Genomic DNA, 9,744 nt, shown 5'->3' with positions numbered 1-9,744 from the left:
TCAATTCCTGGTTGGAGAACTAAAATCCCACAGGCCATGGGGCATGGCCAAAAAATAAAAAAGAGCAAGCAGTGGCCTTGCTCCCCTGAGCAGCCCTGTTAGGACCTCTTGCGTGAGAACTGTGAGAACTTCAGCTATGGTAGGAAACTTCCTTAAGAGGCCAGATGGGCTCCAAGATAGCAAAGGTTTGTGTCTCCCTCTGCCTGGGTGGCCACAGGCTCAGGTGAATCCTGGGAATCCTGGCACAGTTATAGTGGGCTTGTCTTTATAGCCTCCTCTTCCACGTGGTACTGAGACAACCACTGAACACAGCAATAGGCACGTGGGCAGCATAGGATACTGCCATCAAGCCAGTAAGGGGAGTCAACACAGACGGCTTTAAGTATCTTTATGTGAGTGGCTGCTGTACTAACTTAGAAGTCAGAACCCACAAAGACTGCCCTCTGTACGATGTGAAGCACTTTCCTTCTGAGAATATCCAGTGATTCTCCAGTAAACATTACACAGAGAATGTGAGACCGAAGTCCCAAGTGAGGATCTGTGGTTTGTTCTGCACGTCCAAGGGCCTCACTAGAACATAAACTCCATGGGTGTTCTCCATTGGGAGGTGAGGGATTGTGCCTCCCTCCACTGAAGCCTCCAAGCTTAATGGGGTACCCAGCACACAGTAGGTGCTCAATAGTTGTGGCTCCAAGGATGAACGCTGCTCTCACTAGGCAACCTTTCTTCTAATCCTTATGGCCACCCCCATAAGGGGGACAATCAGCATTCCGATTTTATCAGACAAGGAAACTGAGGCTCAGAGACATGGGGACTTTCCCAAGGCCACATCCAGGGAGTGGCACAGCAGACTTAGCTGGCTCCACTGCCTCCAAGGCTCACAGGCTGGGTGAGTGACCGGGGGGCGCTGGCTTCTCTGTGGCTGGGGAGCACGTGTAGTAGATCCCTGGACTGCCTTGGTCCCTCTGGAGCTCTGAACCTGGGCATAGCAGAATGGAACGCACTGGCCTCCCAAAGTGAGCAAACAAAACAGAGCAGAAACAACCAATCTGAGTTGCCAAGAAAACATAAAACCTTTAATCACACTGGTCAAGCAGGGTAGGGGTGAAGTCAGGTTGGGGAGGTTGGGGCTGCTGCACAGGACTGGCCTTCACGGCACCGGGTCAGGCCCTGCTGCCAGCCCCCAGCCATGTGGCCATGGCTCCCTTGGCTAGGAAGGAGTAAGCACCAGAGACCGGCACCGGGGTCACCTCTGCCCCCAAGTCCGCACAAGCACCAATGGGCGGAAGCCGTCTCCCTCCAGGAAGAGATTCTGGCCACCTGGGGCTCGGGAAGGGGAAGGCTAGGGGCCTCCAGGCTGACCCACCCTGGGAGGAGGGAAAGGACAGAAGTCCTGATGTCCCTCAATTGGCCTCAGCCTCTTCCAGTGCCTCCCTCAGCATCATGGCTCAGAGGAGCGTCCCCGGACTGACCTGAAACATGACTGGCTTCAGTTCCCCAGACCTGCTGAGGGGTCCAAAGCCCGGTGACCTCCTTCCTGGCTCATTGCCCGGGAGTGGCATTTGTAACTGCAGCAGCAGCCAGAGGCAGCTCTGCTGGGCAGCAGGGCCTCAGCACCTTAACAGAGTGTGGAGGGCCAAGGGCATGGGATGGTGAGGGGCACCAAGGAGGTCAGAGCACCTGGAGACAGACATCAGTGTCTGACAGTGGCTGGGAGCCTGGGAGGACGGAGGCCCAAGCAGCTTTGGCAGAGAGGGCTGTGCACGGCCCTGACAGCACCAGGGAGCAGGGCGGGGAGGGCATGCCCTGAGGGTGGTGAGGGGTAGGAGCCCTCGCAGGCATCCATCCCAGCTATGTAGGCAGCTTGTCTGGGCTTCCTTCTTCAGGGGATGCCTTACCCCAAAATGCCTCCAAACCCCTGAGTCCTCTCCTGATAGCACCTGTCCCTGACCAAGGTTTGTTTTAAAGATGGGCATGGGGCAGAAAAGAAAGGAACAGGCAGAGGGTACCCATTTCACCTTGGTATCCTAACCTGTCAGCCTTGGGGAGTGGTGGGTAATGAAGGGCCACAGTGCCTGAACGCCCAGAACACAGATGTATATGATCAGAGCCCCAAGAAGTTCTCTGGGGCTGTTTTCAGGATCCTCTGTGTCTCCCGTCCCCAGCTGGACTGGGTGCTTATTGAAAGCAGGGCCTGTGTCTGCTTCGCCTCAGCCTTCCCAGAGCTGGGCACAGAAAGGGTGCTCAGTGAATGTTCAGCAACTGAATAAACGCACTATGGGTGTGCATGTGGGGGGCAGACAGGAGTTCAGAGAGAAGGAAGAGGTTGCAAGAGACAAGAGGAGGAAGTATCCTAGAAAGATGAAATTTAAGGATGTTGGGAAGATTCCAGAATGTTTGGAAGATTCCAAAATGTTTGGAAAGTACCAAAATGTTGTGAAAGCTGTAGGACCTGGTTACTCAAGTGGGGTCCCAGAGATCAGCAGCACCAGCATCACTCAGGAATGTACTAGAAATGCTGAATCCTGGGCCCACTCCACACCTGCTAAATCAGACTCTGCATTTCAGCACAATGCCCCAGTGATTTGTATCACATTCAAGTTTGAAAATGGCTGGTCTAAAAGGTTGGGAAAGTTCTAGAAGATGTAGGTTAGGAGATTTCTTAAAATGTTCAAGAGGAGAGAGACAGGAACAGACTAGGAGGGGTGATGGAGGGGGGAAAAAAGGAGGAGGAAGGCTGCCCAGAATACCAGGTCAGGGGCCCATTTTACAGATGGGCAAACTGAGGCCCCCACAGGAGACAGACCTGCCCACAGCCACCCCAGGCCAGAGCTGCCCCAGGAGAGGCACTAATCATCCTCGGGCTTGATGAGGTGGCCACTGAAGGTAATGTAGGTGTCTATGTCGTCGCTGTAGACGGCATTCTCACGCTCACGCTTGAAGAGCCGTGCCCAGACGCGGTCACCTGGTGCCAGGGCCAACATCACGCTCTGGCTCTGCATGATGCTTCTGTCGCTGGGCTGTGCGTACAGGATGACGGCCGCCTTGTCGTTGTGCACCACGTGCACATAGGTCTCCTTGAAGTTCCAGCTGTGCACATTAAGGCTGAAGAAGTAGAGGCCACGCAGGGGGGCGACAAAGTGGCCGGCAGCCAGGTCGAAGTGCCCGTCGGGGTTCACGAAGACTGTGTCAAAGAGCAGCGGCTGGAAACCCTCGCTGCTGTGCAGGGCTGTCTTGCGGCCCACGGAGAAGGCCGAGAAGTGCGTCTGGCATGGACTGCCAGGGCTGCCCGCCTGCCCCTTGGCACCCTTGATGCCCTGGGGGCCACGGTCCCCCCGGGGACCCTCCCTGCCCAGCTTCCCAGGTGAGCCCAGCAGGCCTCGGTCCCCTTTGTCACCTGTGGGGACAAGAAGAGGAAAAGTCAGGGCAGGTGCCCAGGGCTGCTTCTAAGCATCTGCAGAAGGCTCTACCCTAGCCAAGAGAAGGTAGGCCAGAGGAACCGCCATTTCCTGAGCACCTACTGCATGGCAGGCATCACTGCCCCAAATGACCCTTTAAAGGAGACACCATGTCCACCACCATTCATATGGAGGTGAAGGGACTCGCCTGGGTGGCATGGCATGGCTTAGGAGCAGGGTGGCATGCATGCAAGTTAAGTTGCTTCAGTCGTGTCCAACTCTTTGTGACCTCATGGACTGTAGCCCACCAGGTTCCTCTCTCCATAGGGTTTGCCAGGCAAGAATCCTGGAGTGGGTTGCCATTCTCTTTGTCAGGGGATCTTCCCGACCCAGAGATCAAACCCGCATCTCCTGTAGGTGGATATTTTACCACTGAACCACCAGGGAAGTGCCACTGTGCATACTAAGTCGTTTCAGTCATGTCTGACTCTTTGTGACTCTATGAACTTATAATCTGCCAGGCTCCTCTGTCCATAGGATTTTCAGGGCAAGAATACTGGAGTGGGTTGCCATTTCTCCCTCTAGGGGATCTTCCTGACCCAGGGATCGAACCCAGGTCTACATTGGCAGTCAGATTCTTTTCCACTGAGCCACCTGGGAAGCTGTGCTTCTTGAGGAAACGGATCCCAAATATTTTGCTGCTGCCTGTCACAGTGCCAGTAATCACCCTCAGTCACATCCCTTTGAATGAAATGGACAGCCCTGTGTTCTCCTGGGGCCCCCTCTGACCACAGTGATGTTGCTAGGAAGAGGGGAAGAAAGGGCAGAAAAGAGGACACAGGCCCTCGGAGGAGAAGCCTGGAGAGAAGCAAGGAGGAGGGAGTCAAGGTCTCTGCAGAAGTCTTCCTCACCAGCCCCATTGGTGAAGTAACTACCTTATCACATGCCCTGCACTTTACAGTTTGCAGAGCACTTTCTTCATCCCAGTCCCAAGGGATGGTAGTCATAGTTTATACATGACGCAGCGAGCCCAGGAAGGAAGAGACCCTGCTGCCCCAAACAGCAAGGAAGCTGAAGAGCTGCGGCTGGGACCCAGGGAAGGAGAAAGGTGCCTTCCGCCACAGCAGACACCCGCCCACCTGACAGGCAGCTGGAGAGGTGGCCCAGGAGAGGTGCATGGGATTTTATGGAGGACAGTGACGGGGAAGTACTGTCGACAGCCAGGTACCCCGTTAACCTCACACAGAGGGCTCTGCTGGCCTTGGGGAAGCAGTGATGTGTGAAGTGGTGAGAAAAGCGGGGTGAGGAAGAGAGGGTCTCAGATCCACGGAGTGGAGTGGTCCTCTGCATTCCTCCTCATAAATCCTAGCTCTGCCTCTGACAGTGGTATGACCCCAGAAGATCTCCTCTCTCGGAGGCTCCGTTTTCCCCATCTGCAAAGTGGGAGGATTTAGTATACCGCCCTCACGGGGTTGTTGTGGGCAAAGACAGAGGTAACAGCCCTCAACAGCAGAAGTAGCTCTCTTGGGGTCTGGTCTTAGAGGACAGGGAGTCAGCTCTCACTTGAATGGCTCAGGGGGTCCCCACAGCTCTCCCCATTTCTGCCTTGTCTCCCACCATCTAGTCTCCAGGAGAAATCAGAGGGATCCATTTGAAACCTGAGCCGGGTCAGGCCCCTTGTCTGCTCAGCCCCGCCCCCCATCTTGCTCCCTATCTCACTCAGAGAAGAAACCCACATTTTGTTTCTAACCTCAGCTCCTCCGCTTGTTCCCTGCTCCTTAAACATACCAGGTCCATTATTCACTCTGTGAATAGAGTGAGCTGCTATTCACTCTGCCTGGAATGCTCTTTGCCAGGTATCTACATGGCTTCTTCCCCACCTTCTCAGTGAGACCTCCCCTGACCACCCGCCTTCAACATGCAGCCCGCGCCCCACACCTGCTCTCCCCGTGCTTTTTCCACCCCGGCACTTCCATAGCATTCATCACCATCCATCTTTTTAACTTGGGTGATGTGTTTATTGCTCATTGTGTGCCTTCCCCACTAGAACAGAAGCCCCACAGACACGGCATCTCTGTCTGGTTTGTACACACTCCCTCCCGGAATTCAGAATGATCCTGGCACATGGTGGGTACTCGTATAACGTGTGAATGAAAGAAAGGGTCTGAGACAGTTTTCTGTCCTGGTTTCTCCTGCGCCTCTCACCTCATCTCCCCCAGGCCCAGGGAGAGACCTTCCCACACGCCCTCCTTGACGCCAAGCAGGCCAGCCCAGCCCGAGTCCTGTGTGGGTCCTCACCCTTCAGGATGGTGATGTTAATGTAGGGCCTGACCTCAGGCAGCACATATGGGAGGGCAGACGGAGAGGCTGAGGACGCATGCGCAGCATCAGCAAGGACCATGGGGTCTTCAGAGTCACAGCACCGTCGACAGTGCCCAGGGGAACTAGAGGCCACAGTTTCCCCAGAGGTGGGCTCCTCAGTGGGGAGTCCAGACACGGAGAGAGGGAGCAGGAGCGCTGCCCAGAGGAGGCCCAGGGTAGCCGTCCCCATGGCGACCTGGAGCAGGAAGGAGGGACAGGAGTATAGTTACCTGAAGGGCTACACTCCGCTGAGGCCCAGAGTGGATGCTGCCACCTGCAGCATGGGTGTTCCTGATGTAACCCAGGGAGGGAGCACTGGTGCCCCATTTAACAGACAAGAAGACTGAGGCCTAAACAGGAAGACAAGTTCTCCAAGTTCACAAAGAGACCTGCGGTAGTGCAGGGCCTGGAGTCCGAGTCTCCAGTCCCTGGGGGTTTCTGCCACAGGTGGGCCCACAAAGGAGGACCCCTTCTGAAGATGAAGGTCCTGGGAGGTCTCTGCTGGGGTGGGTGAGGACGATGCCCTGCTGCCCATGTGACATAGCCCATGAGACGGTAAAATGCTTTTTCCACACTCCCAATCTCCCTCGGCCTTGTTTTCCTGTCACTGACTCCACAGTCAAGGGAATACAAGTTAGAAGAAGGAGCCCCTTGGGACAGACTAATTAGAAAGAAACAAACAAAAGAAGTCCCAGCAGCCATGCAACACTGAAGGTGTGTAGCTGGTGTCAGCCCACCTCCTTGCTCAGCATCTTTGAGCAGTCAACAGCTTACACAACTCAACCTCACCTAACCCTATAGGGAGGGAGCAGGAGAGAGTAAAATTCACTGGAAGGTGGTTGTGTCAATTATCTTAGGCACATCAGTCATCTTAGACCTGCCAATCAGCTGCCAGGGTGGTAATTTGGAATTAAGGAACAGAACCCGGGAGTTCTGGAAAATTTAAAAGGAACAAGGAAGTCCAAGGATTTGTGAGACTCTGTCTTTGGCCTTGGCCAAGAAGGGATCCAGAGTTCCAGAAGAGGGGCAGAAGGTAGCCCGGACAGCAGTGACTGGAGACGAGCCAGGCTGGTGGGCAGGAAGCCAGGCAAAGAGCTTCTGAGGTGGTGGCAGTCTTTGGGGGCTGGCACACATTATCGCAGGATCAGAAACTTGCTTTTTGAAACCAGACTGGTTTTTACACTTCTGGCGTTTCTTTGTTTATTTCCTTTTTGTTCTCCTGTAACATTTAGTACAATTCAAAAATATTTTTCTGTGGTTAATACGGGTTGAGAGGTAAAATTATTATTATTTTTTTTAAATGCCTTTCTATCCTAACCTGAGCACTGAAGTAAGAGTTGGGTCTTAAAGGGGCAGGAGCACTCCCTGCACCAGCCCCCTCCCCTCCCCGCTCCCCAGAGCTGGGTCTAGCAGTGGGCAGCAGCCTCCAGAGTCATCACCCTCTTCTGGAGGTGACCTTGTTCCCCACACCCCACCCCCACCCTGTGCTGGTTTCCTGGTTCTGTTCAATAAGGCAGGTCAGGTCTTCAGGGAACAGCACCCACTCTGGCCAAGATTATCACCCTTACCTTTTATTTGTAAATTATAATACACATCCCATCGGTTTTGAGAAGAGCAGAATCCCCTCTTTCCTGGCCACAGATGTGAGACTTTAGAATCAGACCAGAGATTCCAGAATGGTTTGCAAGCTGTTGTAACCTAAGGCTAGTGGCTTAACCTCTCTGGGCTTCGTGCTCCTTAACATTTTACAAGGAGGAGACAACACCACCTCCCCACCAGCTTATTTGGGAGGATTTAAAAGCAGGAAAGTCACCCGTCTGGTAAAACACTCTTAATTAAACTTTTGTTCCTCTCTCTGCTGCCCAACATGACCTCTCCCCTAGTCCTGCATGGGACAGGAAGAGTAGAACTGTTCCCAGAAAACTGGCATGGTCTGGGGACATTTTTGTTGGGCCAGACAGCTGGGAGTCAAAATATCTGTGACACAGAACTGTGACCTGGGGCAGGGGGAGGGGGACGCAGGAAGCAGGAAGCAAAGCAGCCCTTAACAAAAGTAATAACCGCAGCCTTGGTCACTGGCTGCCCCTGGGGGAGAGTGTCATGCAGGCAGGCATCAAGTGGAGGGACCATGCCACGGGGGTGATTCGGGGGTCCCTGCTGCCTCCACTATGGAGCTGGGGCCTCTTCAGGGTTAAGGGAGAGTCAAGCCCTGCTGGAGCAGATTCAGTGCCCATCCAGGCAGGAGTGGGCACAAGCCAGGAGCATCGGTGGAGGGCAGCCCTTCCCCAGCACCTCAGTCAGAGGAAGGGATGGGGAGGAGAGAGCCTAGGGGTGCTGGCAGGGGCCAGAGGGAGACAGCAGGGCCCCGAGATATGTCCAGGAAGAGAGGAGGAAGGAGAGGCACTCCAGGCTCTGACCCCAACCCCCTTGGCCCTGCTGGAGGAAGCTGCAGGACCTCCCATCACTCACTCAGTGTCCGACAGCCTCGTACAGTAGTTCATGGACCCCGGGCCTCCCGGCAGCCTCTGTTTCCTTGATCCATGTTTGCGATGATGATAATAACTTGTTGCTGGCCCAGACCCCCAGGTCTGGCGGGCTGGCCCAGGAGGGAGGGAGGAGGGATGGAGGCAGCAAGGAGGGAGGGAGGGAGGGAGGGCGGAGGGAGCAGGCTGGCTTCCCACTGCCCCTCCTCCCTGCTCCCTCCCCTCCAGCCTCTAGGTTCTGCGGAGATGAAGGGAGCTGGTGGATTGATTCCCTTTGCTTAACTCTTTGGTAGTCCTAGAGGGTCTTGTTTAATTCAGAGACCCTATACATTTCCAGCAGGAAGGGGTCTGAGGTTCCTGATGTGCAGGCTGAGAAATCAAGCCCCAGAAAGGGTAAGGGCAGGAACCCCCTAAGTTGCTCAGAAAGGGGAAGGCTCCAGCCTAAGCTGAAGGGCTCCTTAGTCCTGAGTCACCAAGGCAGGAGGCATACAGAGGGCATGGGCACCAGCCCAGCTGCCGCAGGTTCAAATCCTGGCTCAGGCACCCAATGGCCAGGCCGTTCCCCTCTCAGGCCCTGGTTTTCTGTAGAACTCCAGTCCCCAGCCTCATCCTCTGTGCCAGTCACAAGGGGAGGCTTAGTAAGTATTTGTTGAGTGATGGTCATATCTCCTCGGGGATCAGCTAAGGGTGGCCACCAGGTCAGTAGCTCCACCTCCAATGGACACCAAAGTCCTACTCTGCCTGGAAATTTTGTTACGGTTATCCATTTTCCTGGTCTTCTAGAGCCATGGAAATAACTCTCAAGTTCACAGGAGGGCAGTCTGTATAGATGACCCCAGGGCCCCAGGAAGGGTCTTGCCTCTGCTTCCTTCTGGTTAGGCTGCAGGAGGCTTTGCAAAGGCTGCAGTCCTGGCTCCCTGGGCCAAGACCCCTGTACAAAGACTCTCACAGGTCTCTCGCCCTCCAGTCCCCTCTACATTTGTTGAGTACTTACTGCCTGTGCCAGCCTTCATCTTCAGAGGGGCTTTTGTCACCCAAAGGGTATTGACATCCATTATTTCTACTCTTCCTACCCCAGCCTTGGGAAAAGGAGCTAGTGGTGGAGCTGATGTGACTCACCAAGGGTCACACAGTTAGTGAAGAGGAACCACAACCCTACAGAATGGAAGGAGTTCCCACGATGACCCAACTGGGTACGGTTGTGTGCAAAGGCTGCAGTTCAGGGTCTGTCCCCTGGGCAGAGAGAGGTGGTGACATTGTGCCTCTCAGGTGGCACAAGAGTGCAGTGACCTAAGGGGGGTTTATTGAAGTCTGGGGCTTTGGGCGTTAACCCTCAGGCCCCACTCACAGCTGGGCAAAGTGTGAAGGAGGGAACAGTCCTGGCTGTGTGTTGTTGACCATCTCTTGTCTCTGAGCTTCTGTTTTTCTATTACTTCGGGGGGATAATCACACAGCAGAATATCCAGGCCTGGAAGGACCCTTAGGGGTGATCTAATCCAATC

The 9,744-nt window shown here is 54.6% G+C and overlaps 1 protein-coding gene across 1 annotated transcript; it reads right to left on the bottom strand.

Moving 5' to 3' along the window:
* Positions 1-1,050: 1,050 nt before the first annotated feature.
* On the bottom strand, positions 1,051-8,397 carry LOC120858559 (complement C1q tumor necrosis factor-related protein 6-like). Its single transcript, XM_040234692.1, has 3 exons — positions 8,229-8,397; positions 5,697-5,955; positions 1,051-3,397 (listed from the first exon to the last, which is right to left on the bottom strand). Exons 2-3 carry the CDS (start codon positions 5,947-5,949, stop codon positions 2,850-2,852), a joined length of 801 nt encoding a protein of 266 aa, XP_040090626.1. The 5' UTR covers positions 5,950-5,955; positions 8,229-8,397; the 3' UTR covers positions 1,051-2,849.
* Positions 8,398-9,744: the final 1,347 nt, after the last annotated feature.

Source organism: Oryx dammah, unplaced genomic scaffold (assembly GCF_014754425.2).
Source record: "Oryx dammah isolate SB20612 unplaced genomic scaffold, SCBI_Odam_1.1 HiC_scaffold_29, whole genome shotgun sequence".
Classification (NCBI taxonomy): Eukaryota; Metazoa; Chordata; class Mammalia; order Artiodactyla; family Bovidae; genus Oryx; species Oryx dammah.
Note: the sequence above shows the minus strand (reverse complement) of the source record. Positions and strands in the feature narration are given on the sequence as shown.

What these genes read in the sequence shown, in the direction of transcription:
- LOC120858559 (XM_040234692.1), bottom strand. Translation starts at nt 5,949, where the DNA reads ATGGGGACGGCTACCCTGGGCCTCCTCTGGGCAGCGCTCCTGCTCCCT. An exon ending in TAACATCACCATCCTGAAGG is followed by an intron (nt 3,398 to 5,696) that starts GTGAGGACCCAC and finishes TTGTCCCCACAG; the next exon opens with GTGACAAAGGGGACCGAGGC.